We start from the raw sequence: 23,671 nt of genomic DNA on the forward strand, positions 1-23,671 counted from the left end.
TTTGACTTCCACTTAGAAAAATGGTCCAGGAAGGATTTTGGCTGAAAAGGGTTGAGAACCACTGATCTAGTGAACTACAACTTGAAGGTGTTTTTATCATCTTTGTATTTAATAGACTTTTCTGGAAGAATTACTTTCGTTACATAGTATGTAAGGTCTGTTCTCACCAAGGACAATAACTAAAAAGGTGTATTTGTATGGATATTTGAAATTTAGCCATACGTATATGGGAAATTCTACCAGAAACGTACATTTTCTCTTATAAAAAAAAGTGACAGGACCTACCCTTTAGCCTGTCGTCCTCAAAAAATCATACAAAAAACGCATAAAATTATACAATTTACTGACAGAACACCTCCTTGATCACTGTCAGCTTCTCCTTCATCAAATGATGTCACTTCATAGCCTAAAGGTGCATTTTATGTTAAATTTAATGCAAATGTGACAGGACTGACAGAAACATGGAGACAATTGTACATTTATTTGTATTTGTAGTGTTTACTTGTATAATTTATTTATAATTTTATTTTTAATTAATTAATATGAATGATAACAACTTAAACTTTGCTATTTCTGAAGTTTTATTTTTTCTCAAAATAACAGTTAGCATTAAACAACTATTAAAGCTGTAGGTTCAATTGGGTTGAGTACAAGGACAATGACAGAATTTGTACATTTATTTATTTGTTTTTAATAAAGAAAAAATCTAAAAACCACATAAATGACATATTTCTTTACAGAACAACTCGCAGAATCAAGCATCAGTCTATTTTAGATATTTTTGGGATGAAATACTTTTTATTCACTGTATTTATGTTTTTTTTTTTTAAGGACAGACAATGTATGTTTCTGGAAGAATGTCCCATATAAACCTATAACCTATTCATAGAAATACAATGTTTATGCTATCTAAATTATCTCATATTCTTCTAAAATGTAAAAAGAAAAAGAATGTTAAGCATTGCAAAAGATGCTAGTGTAATGGACATGCACGTCCGTCAATCAGGTGCTGACATAGAAAAATGAAAAAATGTGTTCTGTGTGAATGACCTCTAACACTGTATAACTCTTATTATAGTTATCATCATAGTTATCATTCTTGGTATGAACAGACCTCTTATGTAAATGTGCTACTTGTAACATGTGACCCTGACCCTGACTGTTGCATTAAGTTCTAAGTAGCATCTTCTGCACTGCACACAAACCTTCTCTTCCTTCTCTCTCTATTAGATGAATATGCTAATGAGGCTCCAGGAAGCTGCTAACTACTCCAGCGCACAGAGCTGTGACAGCGACAGCGCCAGTCACCACGAAGACCTGCTGGACTCCTCATTAGAGTCTGCCCTCTAAGCCCCGCCCCCTACAGAAGAGGAAGTCTTCTGATTGGCTTAAAAACTAAGCAAAAGGCCTACAGGACTTGTGCTTATGAGATGCCTGGCTCTTCCAGTGGAATGCAGAGTCCAGGATACGGCGATTGAAAAGGTGCTGTTGGCACACACTCTGACGGGTGCTCACATTATTATACACAAAAACAACTGGAATTTCAATTAGATGGAGGTGATCTGTTAGTTTAACCATGTTTACAGAGGCAAGTGTTTATTTAAAATTCACTGAGGTGCAAAAACTTAAAGGGCAACACTCTGAAATCTGACCTCAGTCAACAAACTGGTGCTGCCGTGGTGCCAAAAACCAACATGTGGTTTACACTCATCTCGCCAGCACCATTCATCAAACGCCTCTTGTCAACAAGCACAAACGTGCACCGTGTCATTACCGCTACTGTGAAATCATACGCAAATTCGCAAACCTCCACCACTCGTTCCACTGCCAAGCGTATCTAGACCTAGCACTCCGACTGCAGCTTTCACACTGCTCCATCCAGTAGTCTTTCCGTCAACCCTACGGCCGAATGCGTAGTTTTTTCTTCTCTCCGCAGGTTCGAGGCAACCGTTTGTTGGAGAGTGTACCAGCTTCGTGAAAAAGACCAGAAAATGGTGCTTTCTTGCTGCCTTAAATGTGCTGAGCTCTGATCTAAATGTGGTGCCGCTGTCCTTTTGCGCAGAAACGATGGCGTAGGACAGAAACGATGAACCATTTTTCCTAAAAAAAAAGCCACGTTCACATATTTTATTTTTGTTACAATTAGTGTACACGCCATTATAAAACGGTCCAAATGTATAAAAGTAAAAAAAGATGTTTATGTAATCCCAGTTGAGCTGGGAACACTTGAATCGAGAGCACAAATCTGACGTGTCGCTTTGCTCGCATGCTGTTTTTCCTTTGCTATATGTGTGTACGTGCACGTGGAAACGGTTTTCGCTCCCGTGCGCCGGTGTTCGTGTAGTCACTCATCTTTTATTTTGTTTGCTATGTGGGTTTTGCACAGTTGAAAAGGATGATTGTAAATATCCAAGTCTTGCACAGCCTCTTAAAGATGCACTCTGCCCGGTCGCTATTGCGTTTCCGCTCTACTAGTCTAGCATTAAGCTCTTGTGAAATACAGAGAAAAGAAAAAAAAGCAAACCAGCAAACATGTCCAAACCTTATATGTCTTGTAATGACTGGTTATTATACAGAGCTCTAAACTGTACAGTGAGAGGTGAAGTGTTTTTCAATTTCAGAAAACTTTAGTGTCAGTTTACTGTTTAAGGGCACAAAACCATCCAAAGCTGTTTGATCTTTGCAATGCATCAAAGCCTGACCACATCAAACATGCATTACAGTCTTACTATTCCCTTCCTGCAGCTTGCAGATGCACTGGTTTCCTTGGATGTATAAGTCACACCTAAAGACCCCATGAATGTTAACCGCATGTTATTGTAAAGCCTGATTTCCCTAAATAGACTGGAATATTTTCATTCCAAAGAGTATTTGATTAGATGTAAATGTGTACATCCTTAAATCTGGTCCATTTTTATTACAAAATATTTAAAAAAGAGATATACTTTAAAATGTAAACGTGTATACCAGGGTGTTTTTATACTATTTAATTTTGTCAACTTTTAGGACTAAAACTTCACCATGGGATGATAAATATAGCTCCAAAATACATACATAGTTCTCCATTCATTTTTATTTTTATTTCTACACTGTAATAAATATCCGTTAATTAACAGTTTGTTTAGTCCTTTGCAATTATTTATGGTTATGAATTGCATTATAGGACATTAATCTCTGTTCTGTTTAAGAAGTGACTTTTATTGACATTTTAGTAGTTTTAAACAATATATTGTATAATTTATACTCTGCAAATTAGGAATAAAATAATTTATTACTAGGTTTTTATACTGTAATTTACAACAACAATCCAGACAACTATTAAACATGTCAATAAATATCCCTTTTAAAACATTTTTAAAAGTGAAAGTGTTTGGATGAAAGATCAACGTCTTATAATGCAATTCAAAAACATGAATAAAACAAAAAGCTCAATCACAAAATATGGATAACTGATCATTTGCAGGGTATTTTTTACACTGTACAAACATATACAAATAAATCAGAATTGTGCGATATAAACTTCATGCGATTTATTGCAATTTTTTTTTAATTCTTACAATTCTGACTTTTTCCTCTTAGAATTGAATTACAACTTGCTATAATGATATAAACAAAATTGTGAAATAAAAATGTGCAATTCTAGTTTGTGTTACATTAACTTTTTATTATTAATCCATTACAGCAGGGGTGTCAAACTCAAATCTTGGAGGGCAGCAGCCCAGCAGTTTATTTCCAACCCTGTTTCAACACACTTACCTGCAGGTTTCAAACAAGCCCGAAGGCCTCAATTAGTTTGATCTTGTGTGTTTTATTAGGGTTGGAACTAAACTGTGCAGAGCTGTGGCCCTCCAGAAACTGAGTTTGACACCTCTGCATTACAGAAACAGGTTTCCTTAGTATAGGAGTAAAAGTAGTAAAAATACAAATAAATTCATGGGATTTTTAAAAATGGATAAATGTTATTGCATTAGATGATGTCAAATCAAGCTACATATATTTGGCAAACAATAATAGTTTTGTTAAGTTTATTTTTTTTCCTTTTAAATAATGAAACATATAGTGTAATATATACATATATTATAATAAATTATTTTCTATTAAAAATAATTTATGAGTTCTGCGATTAACTTATGTTACTCCACAACAAAAATTGCATGAGAATATAAAACTAGTTGACAGTCTAGTGTTTTTTCTATCTAATGCAGCAACATTCATACATTAAAGTGTGACTGAAGTATCTGAATACTTTCTTAGGTCCCCTGTAAATTACTTAGGACCCTATCCCCAATCACCCACAAAAAATATTTAGAATATACTGCACTGTAACTGAATCTCCATTAGTTTGCGCAATGCACAGGCAGGAGGTACAGGCTGTTTCATACACGGTGCTATCAGTGAATTGCGTCTTACTCTGTCTTACACAATCAGGCCTTTTCCACATCCAGGTTCACCTTCTGACTCCACCAGAGTAACTCACCCTCACTGCCAGACAGGCTTTAACCTCGGATTCTTTGGGTTGATTCAGGAAACATCTTCGTTTGAATTCCTCAGCACTACAGCGGTGCTACTGTACTGTACTGTATGTGCGTAACCTCCAAACTCTGTGACTCTGTGCCTGATGCTTTGCTTGTCAACCATTGTTCAGTGTAAAAGTACTCAAGAGAAAACCTTTATAAGAAGTGCAGAAAACTGCCTGCTGGTCCCTAACCTCAAACACAGATAGTGATTGTCCATGGTACATCAGAAATCAACGTCTTTTCATTTCCTTCATGTTACGGCAAATGCATCTCTCGGTGAGCGCGTAACATCGAACTACTTTGAAAATGTTTCTTTTCAGGTGGAACATTTGTTGCTAGATGTTTTATATTTTGTACATTTGTAAGTAACATATCATGTAAATAGAAAGAGACCACAAATTTAATTCATCTGGGGGATTTTGTAGTCTTTGTAAAGCCCTAATAAATGGTATTTGGTGTCACCTGAGCAACGAGTGTCGTTTCATTATTTATATATTTATCGAATAAATGATTTTGTCATTTTTTATTCATTTATGCTACATGTCTATGTCATCATTTGTCTTTTTGTAAGTACATTTTTAAATTCAGTTGAGTTTTACCAATAAAGGATTCACCCATTAAGCATGTTGTGCCCTCTTGTGGTTGTGGGAATAACAGCATCAGAGTTTGTTAAACTTAGAGAAAAGATTTTCCATTCATTTACACTTGAGATCAACTCAGGTTCAGTGTTGGATTTGTCAGTACTGCGCACATGTGAAAAAAATATTTTATTACATAAACTACTTGCAAAAAAAAAAAACAATTGCATTTCCTGTTGTGTCCTTGTTACAGTAACAATAATAATGCAATACATTTAAGAAGCACTTGTATATGAATAATCATTGACTAACTATATATATATATATGTTCTACCAACACAATCTCAATGCAATTCAGAATTTTTAGATTTAGTGGCTAATTCATATAAATTCCTGCAATCTCATTTGTACAACTTTATTTTCTCATCCCCCAATGACCGTTTTTTGATTTTTTTTTTTTTTCAATGACCGTGGATTAGGGTGCCACACCTCCTTTTTAACATTGGTAATTTTCGTACGACCGAACTTATACGAATTAGCCACTGAACTGACTAAATGTAAAATACTTGCGTTTCCTCATGAGATCAGGCTGGTTCTACTAGAGCAGTGGTGTCCAAATTCAGTCCTGGTGGGCCGGTGTCTTGCTGAGTTTAGCTCCAACTTGCTTTAACACACCTGCCAGGAAGTTACTAGTATATCTAGTATAGGTATATATAGGTATATCTTATATCAAGTTCAGATGTTTTTGATTAGGGTTAGATCTAAACTCTCCAGGACACCGACCCTCCAGGACCGAGTTTTTACATACCTGTATAGAGTAAGTGTTTGGTTTAAGGATAGTTGCATATTTTATAGTTGTTACTACATGCAATATTTATTAGGAACATTAAAATAAAATGTTGTCAAAGTTCTCCACATGAAATCAAAACTGATCATGTTCATTTTGCATTGTTATTCTTTTGGTGAACAATTCATCTTTGCAAGTTTATCCACTGAAATTCTGTTGATGTCAGTTTGATGGCTTTAGCCACAATATTCTTTATCCATGCCCCTCTTACCATTAGTTTGCTTCAAAGGGATGATGTGCAAAAAAAAAAAAAAACTACAAAATTTTAGAAATGTTAAAATAGGGTTGATGCAGAATTCATTTTCAGTGACCAAATTAAATCACTTCTGGTAAACTGGTTGGTACAAACTCGCTGTGTTTAAGGCATGTTTTCTTTAAAAATCAATGATCTTCAGTGCCTGATAAATATGTGATATAAAGTGGGTCTCAGAATGTTCAAGAAGCACTGCATTTCATTTCACGTCTATAAATATGACAATTTATTTTACTCCATTATTTTCAATGAAGTTTCTGTGCTCGTCTGCTGATCCTGACACAGAGTGCGTGTAAGCAACTTTCTATTTTGTTTTCACAATTGAACAACTAAAAAAGTGAATAAGACTATTTAACTGATAATATTTTAATCGTACTACAACATAGATGCTGTAAAATAAACTTTATACAATTGCAAAAAGTCACATTAACCATTCACCAAAATGTTATTAGTAGGTGAAGTAACACTTGTTCTGCATATACCCTAACTGTTTTTTTTTTCTTCAAGCAATTATGCATTATAAATCCACTCAAATTTAATTGAATTTGTTTAATTCCAGTAAGGATAATACTGACTATTTTCAGATTACCATAATTAGCATTACTGGAAACGTGTCTAGTTGTAAATGTTTCATGTTTAATTTGAATTAAGTTAAATCAGACATCATTTTTGATTAAACCTTGACTCTCGCATGATGTCAAACATACTTAACACTCTGTTACAAACCGTTTTGAGTTTCTTCTTTTCTGTTGAACACAAAAGAAGATATTTTGAAGAAAGCTGGAAAATGGTATCTATTGACATACAACAAATGGAAGTCAGTGAGTCTTTTTTCAAAAGAACTTGTTTTGTGTTTAACAGGGAAACAAAAAACTCAAGCACGTTTGTCACAAGCAAAAGGAGAGTGGATGATGACATTTATGTACATTTTTGGTGAACTAACCCTTAAAAAGCGTCCTATTGAAACATTACAGTACACATCACCCTCAACCTATAACTGTGTCTCAATTTAGAGTCTTCATTCTTTACAGGACACATTTGAAGGTTGATTGGGTCATGACAGCATAAAGAATGCTGTCTTATTTGAATTCTACTTCAATTGCTGCCTCCAAATGTATCCTTTATTCACAGGTAATGAAAGGTACAACCAATGGATCCTTTACAGCCTCAATATCCCAAGATCCATTGTGCGATGATCCTTTTGAATGTAAGTATTGTGTTTAAGTTTACTCAAATCTAAATTTACATTATGAATATAAACCCTTTTGACATTGTTTGTATGTTTTTATATTGGCTGTTTTATATACGTAGTTAAATGCACATTGTCACTTGTTATCAACCTATTCAACTTTTTTTATTGTTGAACACAAAAGTAGATACTTTGAAAAATACTTAAAATGTGTAACCATTGACTTCCATAGTATTTCTTTCTCCTTCTATGGAAGTCAGTGGTTCATTTGTATTCAACTTAAAAACACACACACTTGAGAGTAAATAGTGAGTAAATTTAGATTTTTGAACGAACTATCCCTTTAAGTTTATATTTCGCACTGAAACTGGTTACTGATCATCCTGAGATATTTGGCTTGTCCCTAATCTCCTTGCTAAATATCTAGCTCTGTTAGTAACTCTTGTCTTTTACTTGATCTTACATAAGTCTCGGATCACTTCCTGCATGCGTTTGGTAACGAAATGTAATTTGTACACCAGGCGGAGAAGTCAGTGGTTCTTGCTGTTGAACTGTAGTGTAATGTGTGACACCCTGATACTAATTTGACGTCAGGCAGTCATGTAGTTTGAGAATAACAGAGATCCGATGACTTGAAATGCATGAAAAGTCATGCTGTGTGCTCCTGGTGTAATTCAACAAAAATGTAAATCAGTTCAGTTTTGCTGTGACATTGGGTTTGAAATTGCATTCCTGCTCCTGACTACATTTCTATTTCATAATCGCTGTGTCAATTATTACTGATCACATGGGGTCAAACATTTAACCATGAGGATATAGAATGGGAAGTTTTTTTTACTCAACAAAAAGGATGCTGTAAATTACATAGCCTCTATTAAGTAAATGCACTTGACTTGAGGTAACTACATGAATAAACGTAAGGTACAGGTGTAAGTTTAAATATTCTATTACCTAGAATTACTTTGATAATAGTAGTCTATGTACAAGTGAAACAGGATTAGAAAATAAAGTGCTACCTAGTATCCTACTTCAATCAGTTGTGTTGCTTCACAGCTATTCACAAAATGGCAGTAGTAGGTCATCTGGGTAATTTTCATCTAATATTTTATTAATTAGTTATATTCTAGAAATTCTATTCTAATAAATATTCTAGCTTTTTTTCCAACTTAAAATAACTTTTTACCTAGAACACAGGCTGACTGAAAATACCAACAAAATCTCATGGCAATTCATAACTCAAAAATAAATGAATTCATAAAATCATAAATTCATAACAATTCAAGCCAATTCGTATGAATCTGCACGATCTCATTTGTACAATTTTGTACGATTTGCTTCTCCCCCAATGATGGTTGGGTTTAGGGGTGTGGTTAAGAGCTACGCCTTTTTTTTTTAATCGTTACGTTTCCTCGTGAGCTTAGGCTGGAAAATACGTGTTTCAGGCTTCGTTTTTGTGAAATTGCAAAAATGCACATAAGCATAAGTTTTACTGGAGATTCTGTGAAACATGGACACTATGGTTCAGTTTGATGCAAACAACTTTTATTCCTTTTTACACTAATGACAAATAAAATATTATTTGAAAACAGATCTACACAACATCATATACCACAAAACAACTTATATTCAATATTTATATTTTATATTGTATATTTGTATTTGAAAAAGTTTCGCCTTAATATGGACGGCTTACTTTGTATGGTTTTGGACTTGCTGAGTGGTTCAAGTTAAGTGAAGCACAGTTCCACAAAAAAGTGGCTGTGGGGCATATTTCCCTTATATTTGCTTTTGAAAACACTATTGGTTGGATTTATAGAAGGAATTAGGTCAGTGGTTTGCTGTATGATCTGCATAACAAGCCTCACCGTCTTGTGGATATGCATGTAAATGAAATATGTGTAAGTTGTTATTTTTAGGCTACTTTAATGTTTTATCATCATCATCATCATTATTATTATTATTATTTAAATATTGGCAAATGGGTGTAATCAGGTTAAACTTTAAATACTCATTGATAGATTGTTCTAATTGGTGACTTACTAACTAGCCAACCGGGAACAATTCAAAACATATCAAATGTATCAGCATCAGCACATATCAAAGATTACTTCTTAGAGTTAATTAGAGGCTGTTCAGATCTTTTACCCAAATGTATGAACAATTATGCTTGTAATGTGTACTTTAGTGTGGATGGCGAATAAATGAATGAAACTCTCATAATGTTTGAGAAGATCTACCAAATTATTCTGACCTCAGTGTGATCTGTAGTCTGACACGGTGGTCTGCAATAGACCTCATTATATGGGCTTTTCAGCTCCAGACCTCATTATAGGCTCACCTTCAAAACACAAACCTTATTCAGTTCTTTCTGTGGTGATTCTCATTTTAAGAAGACCGAATTATGTTTAAGTGTCTAGTTTTGTCCTGAAAAGTGCTTCACCGTTTTATTCAGAGGTGTCCTTGAAACTTGTGAAGGCATTTTCATCTTCAGATTGAATCAGAGACACATCAGATACGTGATGAAACAACTGTTTAATGTAACAAGTGATGGACATTAACAATAAAACCAAGACCTTCTATTAAAATAAAGTGGTGAAAACAAATAAACCTGATAGATAGATAGATAGATAGATAGATAGATAGATAGATAGATAGATAGATAGATAGATAGATAGATAGATAGATAGATAGATAGATAGATAGATAGATAGATAGATAGATAGATAGATAGATAGAAAGATAACAAACAACGTATCAAACAGATCTGTTTCTGTTTGATGTGATGCACACTTATTGCTTTCAGAAATGCATTTTTATGTTAGATAGATAGATAGATAGATAGATAGATAGATAGATAGATAGATAGATAGATAGATAGATAGATAGATAGATAGATAGATAGATAGATAGATAGATAGATAGATAGATAGATAGATAGATAGATTTTGCTCTTTGCTGTGCAATATTTGACTGAATATTATCATTTTGATCAGGTAGACAGAAAGAGATATTGAGAGTGATAGATTGTGTGCGCGCTTGTGAAAGACATGGACATATCTAATAACTCAGTCATTAGTAAAAATTAGCTACGCTTCACAAATATTTTGGAACATATTTGTGAGTTGAATAATGAATCAGAATTAATCAGACTTTTAACAGAAAATAGAATAATACTTGTAACACTGAATGCTCACATAAATACTTGTTTCTGATTGGTCAATCACAACATTCCGACCCACTTAATTCTTAGCTACTTGTCCAAAAGGGAAAAAGCCTGCTTGGGTTTTATGTGAAGTGCACGCTGTTGAAAAAGTTATGCAAAACTTGCGACTGTTTCTGTGTAGGGCTGATTGATGCTCTCCGTTCTTCTCCCTGTTTCATCCTGAGCTTCAGTCTCTCTGGGCTTTCACTTGTCAGATAAATAAATGGCTTATCAGTGTCTAATTTCATAAAAGCTAATTATTGATCTGCATGAGTTGGCAGTGTAATTGAAATGAGGCTGGAACATTGTGTCTCAGAGTGCTGGGAAAAAGAAACAACCTCACAGTGAATCATTCTCTCTGGTTCACAGCAGACGTCAGTGGATTTGTGCCCTCCGGCGGATGAGGAATTTGACTTGATTAAAACTCTCTTGATATTGATGACAAGAGGAGATTTGATTAGTGGGGACATCTTACCTGCTTACCTCAAACACACTGTACAGTATTGCTGGAAAGCAACAGTTCTTCTTTTGTAATATATATATATATATATAATGTTTATATTTCTATATTTGTATACTATATATACAGTACGTGTTCTGGGGCACAATGGTTTCATAAAACAAATGCAAAGCAGACAGAAACAAAACTGCCAAATGGATCATACACCAACTTACATAGTAACAAGATGCCAAACAGTAAAAAACAGCGGCATGACAAGCATATATAAATATGAATGTGAAAGTTTTCACTAACAGTCGAGATAATTCAAAGTACCCTGTGTTATGTTTCAGCAGTTGTTATCTTGAAATAACATTTAAAAACAACCTTGTAATATTGAGACTGTGTTAATACCAATCATAATCAAGTAGTCTATTGTAGAGAGCCATGTAATAAGGTCTATTAAACCCTAAGATGATAAAAGTGTTTGTTTATTTAAAATACTGCCAAATGTAGCTTTTTAAATGGATGGCTAAATTAAGTCTGCAATTGATGGTTGTTTTATTTGTTGAAGGTCAGATAAAAAGTCAAAAGAACTCCCTTTCATGCCATACATGTATACTCTTTTTGTATTTAGTGTGCTGCTGCTTATTAATACACAGGAGTGTGCTGTAAAATATACTTGTAATGCCATGCAGGTCCTTTGTCTGGCAAATATGAGAGGTTTTGGGAATGAATGTTTGTGTTTTGCATAAATGGGCATTTACTGAAATCGGCAATCGAATATTTCAAAATTTTAAAATCCCTGAGAGAAAAAAGTTAGTTTATTTAACAAAATAGTTTAAGATTTAGTTAAGTATAAATTAAAAGTGGACATGTCTTTTTTTAAAGTAATTGCAGATGAAATTTTGAGTCTTTAAAAACTGTAATCTGAAGAACTACAAAAAAACATGATATACAAATAATGATAATGATTTCAAAAGTTCACGATCACGACTTTTCTGTTTAATCAAATGCAAAATAAATCAAGAACATTTAAAAGCCCTCATTTTCAGTGGGCTGTGGGCCACAGAGGTCAGTTGCTCATAATTATAATCTACAAAAACCCATGAGATCGTCTAAATTGAAAAACAGCATGTGGAATTGCAGAGGTTTCATGAGAACATCAGAGCCTTCGCCATTAAAATAAAACAGAGAGAGAGAGAGAGAAAAAAAAAAACTTTTCAGAAATAATAAAAAGTGCCTTTGTGTGGCATAATGAGGTAAATTATAGCTTGAGCGGTCTGTGGAAATTGCAGGGTGTCAGTCATTTCAGTGAGTTGCTCTTAAACACCCACATTAATTATATCAGCTTCACATCAGTCAGGCTTTTATCAGGTGGGTGTCCTGTTTATTGAGTAAAAAGTTTCAGCGGAAATAGATTTTCCTGGCTTGCTTTTGTTGAAAGGAAGTACATTTAGTAGCATATGAAAAGTTTTTAGTGAAAATACAGTAGCTTACATAAAAATTGTTTAAAGATGATTCATTGGGTTTACTCATTAAATTCAGCCCATATAAATTGTTTGGAACTATTTTGCAGATTATTTTCGAAGCTTACCAAGGCTAATACTATACTTCTTTAAAATAAATGTCCATTTTTAACAGCGGGCCCAGATTATTGTTGTCGTATTTTCTATTAATTTATTCAACCTGAGTGTTTTTCTTTCCCAACGTACTGTCAAGTCAGTAGAATGGCTCGAATGGCCAAAATAATCCCTAATAATGTGTTTGAAAAGGTTTTATGAAAAAAATATAAAAAAAAACAAACATCTTCAGGTTTTCTTTATTCTACAAAATATTAAAATGTTAAACAATTAAGAGATTAGTTTTTTTCACAGCCTTACTTGCTCTTATTTACCAGGGGTGCCATTATTAGTGAAGGGCATTTAGTATGCCAAGGTCCTTGTGCTCCACACGATCATGAATCCATTTACGATTATTTATTGAAGCTGTGGATTAAAGGTAATATATTTTTTTAAATATTGACAGTATAATGTTCAGGTTTGCTTCATAAGATCTCATTCAGCAAAAGAGCACATGTATTAATGTTGTTATAGGTACCTGTACTTAATAATTTATTTTTTTGACTCTCAAAGTGTCACTGACCATCGTCTTGTATTATCTAAATCACCAAGGATGTCAATTTTCCAAAATGCTATAATATTCTTTTGAAAAAAACTAAGTCATCTATGTTTTAGATGACTGGAACCAAGTAAACACAGAGCAAATCAAATATATTGGGTTAACAGTATGCCTTTAAGGTGAAATGCTATTTCAAAAAAACCTCTATAAAACTGTTGAATGGTGAACAGGCCTCAGACAGGCAATCGACCAGCTGTTCATGCTTGGTTGGGAGCTTGTACTGTATAAGTGTTGATAAGTGAAGTGGTCTGTTCAATGTTTGCTCAGGCTCAGGTCAGAGACATTATTTACAGCATGTGATCTCTGACTCTTTCGCATGTCTCTGCTTCATCTTCTGATGGTCTCAGAGGGACATCGAAATCTACAGTGAGAGAGATAAGATGCCTGAGAATCTGGATGGAAAGATAAGGCTGAGGAAGGATGGAGAAAAGGACATCTCAGAGGGAGCAGCGCGTTCACTTATGATGGAGTCCAATGTAGTCTAAAAACAAGGTAATTGGAAAAAAAAGAAGAAAATAAGAAAAAAATTTTGAGTAAAAAAATAAAATAAATTATATATATATATATATATATATATATATATATATATATATATATATATATATATATATATATATATATATATATATATATATATATACATATATACATACACACACACACACATCTGAACGAATATAGGACTAAAGGTTCATGTCAGTAATCAATAGCGAATTTCTGTGATAAGGCCTATATTACAGGAGCTGATGGTCTTTATTTTGTATGTAATTGTAATGAAAAAAAATGTACCTCGACCTAAATAGTTTGAATGACAGCGAGTATAGCCTTAGCCTACATAAGCACTTTTATAAAATGTATAGGCCTTTGCAGCATAAAGCTGGCCGAAGGATAGCCAGCTCAGCTTTTCTGCTTTTTAATGCTTAAAGAGTGAGGTAAGATTTAAATAATATCAAGTATAATATCTGACAACTTCTAAAGTTAATAATGTTAAACGACGAACGGTTAATATCTTGAAGCAAAAGACCGCAATTTTTTCCAAGCGTGGTTTGAGTCATTTACTCGTTTTTTAAATTCAGTTGACTGAATGTAGCTAAAGGAACAGTTTTTGCATTTGAAATTTTCTATACACATTCAAAACAGAATAATATAACGCATATGATTCTAAAGTAAATAGATGAAACATTTCTTAATTGTTTCGAATTTCAAGTCGAATTTCTCTTCGACTCCCGCGTGATCCGTTGAATCATTTCTTGAATCGGTTCAAATGGTTCGCGATTCGGTATTCTGACAGCTCACTCACGTGTTTGCCATTATGGAGCTGTTTGTCTCGCTCATCATTACAACAAAAACAAGAGACTTTAGAGGACAGAAAACACGAACCACAGTAGAGAAAGTGAAAATTCACTTAAAATCTTAAATTTCCTTTCGTTTTTTGGCGACGAAGAAGGCGTTTATGAACTTCCAACACCTGCACGTGGAGTTCGTTAACGACTCGACTCAGGTAATAATAAACATACCTTTTAAACCGCTTTAATAACACCTTTAAGTTAAGCCAAGAATGTACACTGACCTTTCTTTTGACTAGTTAGTAGAAGGGGTACTGTAAATAATAAAATTACCTGTTCGTTTTTACCATCTGGTACATCAAAATAATAGCAGGTTCTTGATTTCCCCTTGCATAGTATAAGTTAGTCAAACAGAAGATATCTAACGTTAATTGTAATAATTATTATACATGACATTTCTCATTTTAACTGTTTTATTTTAATCTGGCCACTGTAAAATAAAACCTATTTACATTTAAAATACTCATTTACATAATTTACAAATGCATTTTCCTTATAAATTTAGTGGCCGTGTTGAATGTGATGTTGAATCTTGAATGTGAAACTGCAAAAAAGGAAATAAATAAATGTCTCCAATAATTATAAACAAAATTGTCTGCACTGACTAATTATAGATACTTTAACTTTTTAAAGATAATGTGTCCCCCCACAATAACATTATATGTTCTGATGTTAATGCTTTATCACACATATCAGTTAAAAATCAAAAATATAACCAGTGATATGCTTTTGAATCTTCCAAACTATTACCTTACCAAGTCATGGGAATTTTACGCAATACCTTGTAGCCTTATTGACAAAAGGCTTAACGGATTCTCAGTATCCATCATGCTCTCTTGCCTTTAAGCCGGTGTCTTAGCGATCATCTCCTCTCCGTGTTCGGCCAATGAGATGTGCTAGAAAGATGAGACGAATGGCCTCCCACCCCATTCTTATCTGCCAGAGCCTGAGCTCCATTTCCAGCACACAAAAGAAACTATTAGAGCTAGAACCTGCGCAAGGTGCAGTGCTGAAAAGGAAGAAGAATTAGCAAGTCAAAGTGTGTGCAGAGAGAGTGAGAAAGGATCGACTGGAGGTCTGGCTCGGGTCACCTTCATATATTGAAGGGGATAAGAGTCACCTGGGTCCATATGCAGCAGAAATCTCAGAGTGAGAGCGCTGATGTAGCGTCAGCTCCCCGCTGTCCATAAGATCAGCGTTTTAGATTTCTGCATTTACACAAATTTGCATGAAAAGTCACTTTTATTTCTCCCAACTCAAGTGCTAAAAAGAACAATCGTGTACTGACATTTACCATTGTGATTTACTGCTTTTGGGCATGCAATGCAACTTCATGTAAACTAAAGGTCACTTCAAACAGTGCATTTATCACTGGGTAGCAAAACACAGGCAGTTTGCTTTCCAATCACGTCCTCTTCATTGAAAGAAGTCAGCAATCAGGAGAAAATCGTGAAGATATTCATGTCATATTATCATCATTTGAGGTAATTGCACCTTGCCCAGGTAACATGCAGTGACGCCTCTGTACATACTAAAACTTCATGACCTGCAATGGGCAATTATGCTTGTCAAGGTTTCTTGCAGGAAAAACAATCAACATTTAGATTTAAATGCCAATGTTTTAGGCAGCGGGCTACTTTCTATTGGCTAGGTTCTGTATGTAAATTCATTCCCACTGACACTTACAGGAGATGCCTCTCAATTATAGTAAAAAAAGAAGAGTTGTCCATTGTCTACACAACCACCTGAGGCTTAGCTGAACAGAAATGTGTGTTAAGGTTAAGTATTCTCACTCTGGTTTCGAATATTTCTACTTTCATACTACAGGTACATCTGTTTTTGAGCTTGACAGTATGTAGAATAGAGCTGTGGCTGCATCGTGTACATTTGAATGTACAGTTAATAACTAGCATACATCACTATCTACTGTTGAAATATCTCATATTTTCTCAAACATTTGTTGAGACAACTTTCCGGAATGAAAAGTTGTAACAATGTCAGTTCAAACATATCTTCAGGTAAGTTCACGTTGTTGCAGATGAACTATGGAAAACATGATTTAAATATTTTCCAGTGAATATATATTGAATAACAGTCATTCAAACATCTTTACCGAAGCCTCTTTACTTAAAGGTTGGTCTCGCGCGTCCACCATGTTTGTAGTTTGTTTACACTTATCTCACATTTGTAGTTTTATTCAAATTAATTTCCAATGTGCAAAGTTTTGTGGGCATTTCGAATTTTTACCAGAAACAATAAACTTTTGGGATATACAAATTCTATTTTCTATTTTAATTATATTTTAAAAAACTATTTAGGACGAATAGTATGCGAATTGGGATATAATTGCGTTTATATATATATATATATTTATATATATATATATATATATATATATATATATATATATATATATATATATATATATATATATATATATATATATATATATATGTATGTATGTATGTATATATGCGTTTGTGTATAATTTTCCAGATTTTTTCTTTCCCTCATGATGAAACTGACATTTGTTGCTGCTTTTCTTTTTTAGAAATGGCCCATCAGATGTGGAATTGCCACCAGTGCTTTCGTTTACTTCAAGATGATCATCTTGTTCAGCTGCTGGATTCTAAAATTGGGATTCTTCAAACATTTATGCAGAGTGGCAGGTGCTACACACATCCAGGAACATCTTCAGGTTTGATCATATTTCCCTTGCTTTGATCTTATTTTTTATTTTTTGTTTAGTTTTTTCGAGGAAATGACTGAATAGACCAAGGTTCTGGTTACACAATAGGTGACATATGAATGTGATATGTTGATGTGTTATAATATTAAAGTAAAAAAGCAAACAAAAAACAAAAAAACAGCAGAAACAGCCATCGTTATAAAATGTAAAAACATTCATTTACCGTGTATCAGTGCTCTCCATCTTCGATTTTCAAGACTGCTCAAAATTTACTTGCATAGTTTTCCATTAATTCTGACCAAAAGCTAAATCTTTTCAAGGGATTGTCATTCAGTGACAGGTATATTACTGTATCGTTTGTGAAATGTGCCTATCTGTGCTTTGTGCAACCTGTAATGGGACACATTTTATTGTATCTTTTAAAATTTTTGCTTTTTTTTTTTTTTTTTTACTGTGAGGTTGTTTTAAATGCATTTTCCTGCTCTTTAGGAGGTTTATCTGGGTTATTGTCCGTATAATATTGTTTTGGACTCTTCACATCTTCTATCAGCTATCATACCTCATTTTAAGTTGTGTATACAGTAGGTGAGAGTTCAAAGTGGCTATTAACGCCGCGGCTGGTACCGCCGCCGTTTGAAATAGGTGCCGCTCTGTTTTTAGTGTATGACCGCAGTTTGTGAATGAGCCGCCAGGGGGCGCAAAGGGACGGGATGCGAACGGACAGAAATAGATCATACAGCTACTGTGCTTGTAAATGATATTAAACAATAAGTCAAAGCATTATAATTCCTTCATTAATCATTTAAAATTTGTTAACACGCTTTATTGTAAACTTTTTAAGTGCAAAGAGGATTCGTTTTGGAAAATAGAATTGAAGAAGTAAAAGACAACTAAAATGAAAGCACAAACATTTAGTACAAATAAGTAGTCTTAAATAAATAAATAAATAAATAAATAAAGCAGCCTAAATATAGAAAGATGTTCAGTGTTTGCTATTTTGATAGGACTAAGACAAGACATTTTCATTTATGTTTTATTTCTGTTTTTATTTCCATTTTCGTTGTTGATTATATTTTACTATCTTATTTATGTCTCAACAATTGTACATAAACGAATAATAAACGAATAATGAAAATAAATGAATAATGAAAATAGGCCTAAATAAATTATTTATTTAAAGACATTGCCGTACAGTACGTGAAACACTGAGAAAAATAAATTGACCTACCTTAAGCAGATCACTAAAAGTATAATAAAATTATTTTTGCCGCAGGACATAAATTAAGTCTTGCAGGTTTATTTTTAATAATTTAGTTTCAGTTCTGTTCATTTTTTTTTCAAAACGTCAATGTTCTCCTTTAAAGTAGCTATAACTGTTGTTTTTTTTTTTTTTTTTTTTTTTTTTTTACTTATGGCTCAGTATGTTTTGTATTTTAACTTCATATTCAGTCACCTTGCAAATGTGTGTGAAATATAATGCCGCATAACCGCGGAAAAAGAAGAAAAAACTGTCGAAGGTTAGAGCTAATTCATCAAAATAAGCTATATTAAAATACAACATTTATGTTAATACAGGCAGAGTGTGAACAAACTCAAGGCTAAGATATGCGCTTGCCTTTTAATGCATTTGCGGCCTTTAGGCTACAGGCAACTATGTATAATAATGTTTTTTTTTTCTTGTTTTTTTTTTGTATGGTAAAGGACAATACACATGTTATTGATGTAAACTTAGGCTAAAACTTACCATTGATAAACGTGACCTACCTCAAGCAGATCACTTAAAGTATAAAAAAATAAAGTAGGCTATATATATATATTCTTAATAAACTTCACAGCCACAAATATAAAAACAACTTGTATTAAAACTGGGCGAGGATTAGAAAGAATACGATGCTTGTTATATATAATTTAAATTTTGATTCCAATTTCTGCAAGCACATTTTTTCACTCGCTACTCTGCCAGAAACTTCGCCGCCGGAGAGCACCTCAATAATGTAAACATTTGTTTAAAGATGGAGCGCAAGATGTGCCGAGTGGCAACATGTGAAGAACGATGGCAAAGCTAAGTGTGATTATTGTAATAAACTAAGTTATAAAGCAGAGTCCCGACCAACAGGACTAAGCATATGCGGTTGGCTCATTCTTCACGAATATAGAATTAAAATAATGGCGCGTTAGGTTCACTAAGCAGCGCATTCTCTCCGCCTCATCGTTTAACCAGCGGGACACGCTGCTGAAGCAGGAGAGACACTCCGTCATTCATAATCTTAGCTGATGTATCGGAGTCGAAAGAATATATCAAAGAGGAATTTTCTTTTAACAGTCCTGATATGTTTAATCTTTTTATTTTATTTTTTTTTTCGTGTCATTTCTCTTCAGCAAATTAGATATTTTTTAAAGCTGCTTGATTCTTTTAAAACCGAAAGCAGGGCCCATAGTGTTTTTCCATAAGATACTCCTTTATGAATGTTTTAATTTTTTTATTAATGTGCTTTTTGATAGTTTTATTTTATTTCAAGCAGCATCTAAATGCGAATTTATCCTCAAAACTTGGCATGAGAGCGATGCAAGTCATGTGTGGCATAATTGCCTTTTTTCCCTGCGCGTGCGAGATCAATTTCTGATCTTTTTGCAACTAAAATGAAAGCATAAACATTCAGTACAAATAAGTAGTCTTAAATAAATAAATAAATAAATAAATAAATAAATAAATAAATAAATAAATAAATAAATAAATAAAGCAGTCTTTTAACCTAAATATAGAGAGATTTTCAGTGTTTGCTATTTTGACAGGACTAAGACAAGACATTTTCATTTATGTTTTTATTTCTGTTTTTACTTACATTTTCGTTGTTGATTATAGTTTACTATCTCATTTTATGTCTCAACAATTATAGATAATAATAAACGAATAATGAAAATTAATGAATAATGAAAATAGGCCTAGATATATTATTTATTTAAAGACATTGCCGACATTGAGCTTAAGTTGAATGCAGCTTCATCAAAAGCAGAAAAAAATAAAATAATCTGACCTATTTTAAGCAGATTATAATAAAAATATTTTTGCCACAGGACATAAATTAAGTCTAGCAGGTTTGTTTTTTTAATACTTTAGTTTCAGTTCAGTTTTTTTTTCAAAACGTCAATGTTCTCCTTTAAAGTAGCTATAACTGTTGTTTTGTTTTGTTTTTTTACTTAATGGCTCAGTATGTTTTGTATTTGAATTTGACGCGTCAGAAAAAAAAAACCGCTGAATCTCTGCAAATATTTGGTTAACTTATAAAACAAATGTATGGTTTAGTGATGTTAGTAATGCATAGAAAAATGTAAAGCAGAATTATTAAAGTTATTATTTCATTGATTTGAACATAACCATTTATAATATAATTACTAACCCGTCGTCTAAAATATTAAAATAATAAAATAGTCTATTATTTTATTCATGGCTAGAGCTTGATTAAATTGATTAACAAGCCATGTGCTTTTGTTTGTTTGTTCTCGGTACTGGGTATACGCAAAACATTTTCTAAAATGTCAAGCAGTATTTGTCTATAGAGCAGCATTTTGCTAATTATAATAGTCCTTTATATTTATATACATGTGTTTTTGCATATTCGTTATTTCACTTGATGCATTCGTTATTTAATGTTTGAATACTGAAATAAAAAGCCATCGTTTAAAAGGTTATTTCACCATCAAAATGTAGCCTGTTATATGTATCATTAACGTTTTATATAAAACTGCTGTGCAGTGTAAATGGGACCTTAATACAGTTTAAAGCGAAGTTGTCTGTAAGGATGATGGGCATGGCATGTCTATTGTTGTGGCTCGCGTTGTGAATATTAGAAAATAACTGTCGGGTGAAGGCTTTATGGTCGTGCGGAATTGTCTGCTGCTGTCATGGCTCAGCAGGCAACACCCTATTCAGCTAGGCTATGTTCGGTGTTTGTATGTACAAATTCGTTTTGGCGAATGCTAGAGTGTAATAGAGATATTTTAAATAACAAGTATAGTTCAGTCCAGAAGTTGCTGTGCATAGAAACATTCATTTTCATAAGGCCCCATTTGCGGTTTGGTTTTAAAACGCATAGGTTTTGCTACGGTTACGCCATCCGTCCTCGGGAGTTTTGGATTTTGTGTAACCATGTTTGTGGAAAACACTTGAGGGTGGAGACATACCCCTTCCCCCGTCTCATAACCAAAAGCTTGTCTTTCAGGTGTTAATGGGCATCGAGACCGAAGTCATGTCGCATTTCCACTGTCGGCCTATAGCTCGCAGCGCGTAACGCAAACCCAGCCCCCAGAACGTCCCCCGAGTGTTGGCATCGTGCATCCGTTAATAACTCGGTAGAAAATGTATTTTATAACATCCTCATTTAGACACAGTCAAACATTCAGCCCAAATGCACTGGAGAGACCTGAAACGTGTTCCCAAAAATGCTCTGTTTGCACGATTTGATTATTATCATCATATCCAAATACTTTATAAATAATATTCTTAACCTTCTCTGGTGTTTATTGTTTTTAGAAAATATCTAAAATCTTTTAAAAGAAAATATCTTGTAAAATAAAAGTTTGATTTGGCTTTAACGGTTTTATTTATGTATAGGCCTACCTAAACTGTTATAGCTTGCTTTTGCTTGTTTTATATTGGTTTATTTATTTAATGCGATTTTATTATATCCGATAATGTAATTCTTTAAATTATATTTCAATGTGGCTTAGGCTTATCAAGATATGACACTTGTTTTGAGTCTACAAAAGGTAATTTGTAAAGTGTTATGTCTTTCTGTTGTATTCATATGGTGTATTATCTGCAAAATAAATAACAAAAAGAAAGAAGCCGCTAGCAGCATCCACAGAGCTGTGAAGAGAGCGCTCTTTTGCTCGGTCTCTCACACACAACCTTTATGTCTGCTGTGTCTTTAATATGGTGTGTAGATTATTATGCGTTATTGAAACATCAAGGGGGACGCAGCAAAATCACTTATAAATTAAAATTGTATTATTCTATGCAACAGCCTTACATTTAAAACGGAAACATAAGGGCGATTTTAAGCAAAAAGACCTCAGCCTATAAGTCTAGATGTTTTCTTTTCCTTTTTATTTATTTGTTTATTTGTTTGGCGCATGTGTGCGATAGGAAAACTATAGTGTAATTACGGCAAGCCATCTTTCCCAGACTCGGGGCAAATTCCTTTCACTCCGTCCCGAAGCCCCAGCTGGCCCTCCTGCCATCCACTGCGTAAAACATATGCTGGATAAGTTGACGGTTCATTCCGCTGTGGCGATCACAGACTAATAAAGGGACTAAACCGAAAAGAAAATGAATGAAGAATGAATGAATAAATTAATAATAATAAAATAAAAATAAGGTAATAATAAACACAAATGCCGCGTAAGCGGCCTTTTTTTTAGAGATGGTACATTTGAATTGCCTCTTCCCACTTCCCCCACCTCGAAATTGAAAGTTGCAAAGAGAACTCAATAGCAAAGATCATAGCCCATTAACACATCAACACATAGTCCATTTACACATCAACACAGTGCAAGTTTAGCGGAAGAATGTCAAATCAGAATCACGCAGATGAAGCACACCAGCTACTACTATGAAACTATTAAAATTGTTTTGTCATAAATTTGCTTATTTGCAGCAGCTTTTTTTCGCGCAACAGAAAAGCGGCGTTGGGAAGCCGTCAATGAATAAAAACAGGGTCAATAGTGAAAATCGGCTTTTCATTGTATCCCTATTACCTATATCAATGCATTGAAGGCCTTTTATGGTGTCATCTCGATAGAATAGCCTAAGTTATAAATAATTTAAAGAACAAAGTTATAAAAACTCACATTACATAAATAAACAATTAAAAATATGTTTAGGTTGTCTATTTAATTGCCCTCGTGATGATGGTGTGCTTTATCATTATGTGCGTTTTACTTATAACTAACCTGATTTAAATGATGGATCTGCGACAGAGAAACTAGGGGTTTTGGGGGACATGCATCACTATATCCTTTTTTTCCCCAAAGTGTGCATAGTTCAGCTGCAAGTTACTGTACGTCTTTTTTTGGAAAAGCACCCCATGTCCGCTAGTGCCGCGCGCCTCTTTCTCTGGGCAAAAATGAGTTGATTTTTAAAATAATAAATATATAGATTAATTAAATTTTCAGCAAAAGAGACATTTATTTCATATTTCACTATGCATTTCATCTGATCTTTATAGCTTAATTAAACACATATTGTCAAAACCCACACATAGGCCTATTGTATGAAAATGAAAAGGGCATTTTTTGTTATTATTACACTACTATTTGTTATTTGTTGCCTAGGCTATTTTCACATTTGAGGTGCTTTATTGGCATGACAAGTAACTGTACATTCGTTTTGCCAAAGCAGTGCGCGTCTCACAAACAAGACAGTGCAAAA

General features: G+C 33.7%; 2 protein-coding genes across 56 annotated transcripts in view; both read left to right on the forward strand.

Annotated features, from left to right (window-relative positions):
- Positions 1-4,983, forward strand: part of nav3 (neuron navigator 3) — a 367,745-nt gene extending 362,762 nt beyond the window's left edge. For all 53 annotated transcript variants that reach the window (NM_001443135.1, NM_001443136.1, XM_087247448.1 and 50 more), the window contains one exon: positions 1,231-4,983. In NM_001443135.1, the coding sequence (NP_001430064.1) occupies positions 1,231-1,350 (120 nt within the window). In that variant the 3' untranslated portion in view covers positions 1,351-4,983. The remainder of the gene's footprint in view (positions 1-1,230) is intronic.
- A 1,038-nt stretch (positions 4,984-6,021) lies between these two features.
- syt1a (synaptotagmin Ia) overlaps positions 6,022-23,671 on the forward strand; it is a 325,144-nt gene continuing 307,494 nt past the window's right edge. For 2 of the 3 annotated variants that reach the window (XM_087246494.2, XM_087246498.2), the window contains exons 1-2: positions 14,496-14,707; positions 17,104-17,250. The gene's annotated coding sequence lies outside the window, so the exon portion shown is untranslated. Of the gene's footprint in view, positions 7,403-13,553; positions 13,699-14,495; positions 14,708-17,103; positions 17,251-23,671 lie in introns of those variants that run through there. The other variant, XM_087246495.2, reaches the window with a different exon arrangement.

The sequence above is a fragment of the Danio rerio genome, chromosome 4 (assembly GCF_052040795.2).
Source record: "Danio rerio strain M-AB ecotype USA chromosome 4, GRCz13ab, whole genome shotgun sequence".
NCBI lineage: Eukaryota > Metazoa > Chordata > Actinopteri > Cypriniformes > Danionidae > Danio > Danio rerio.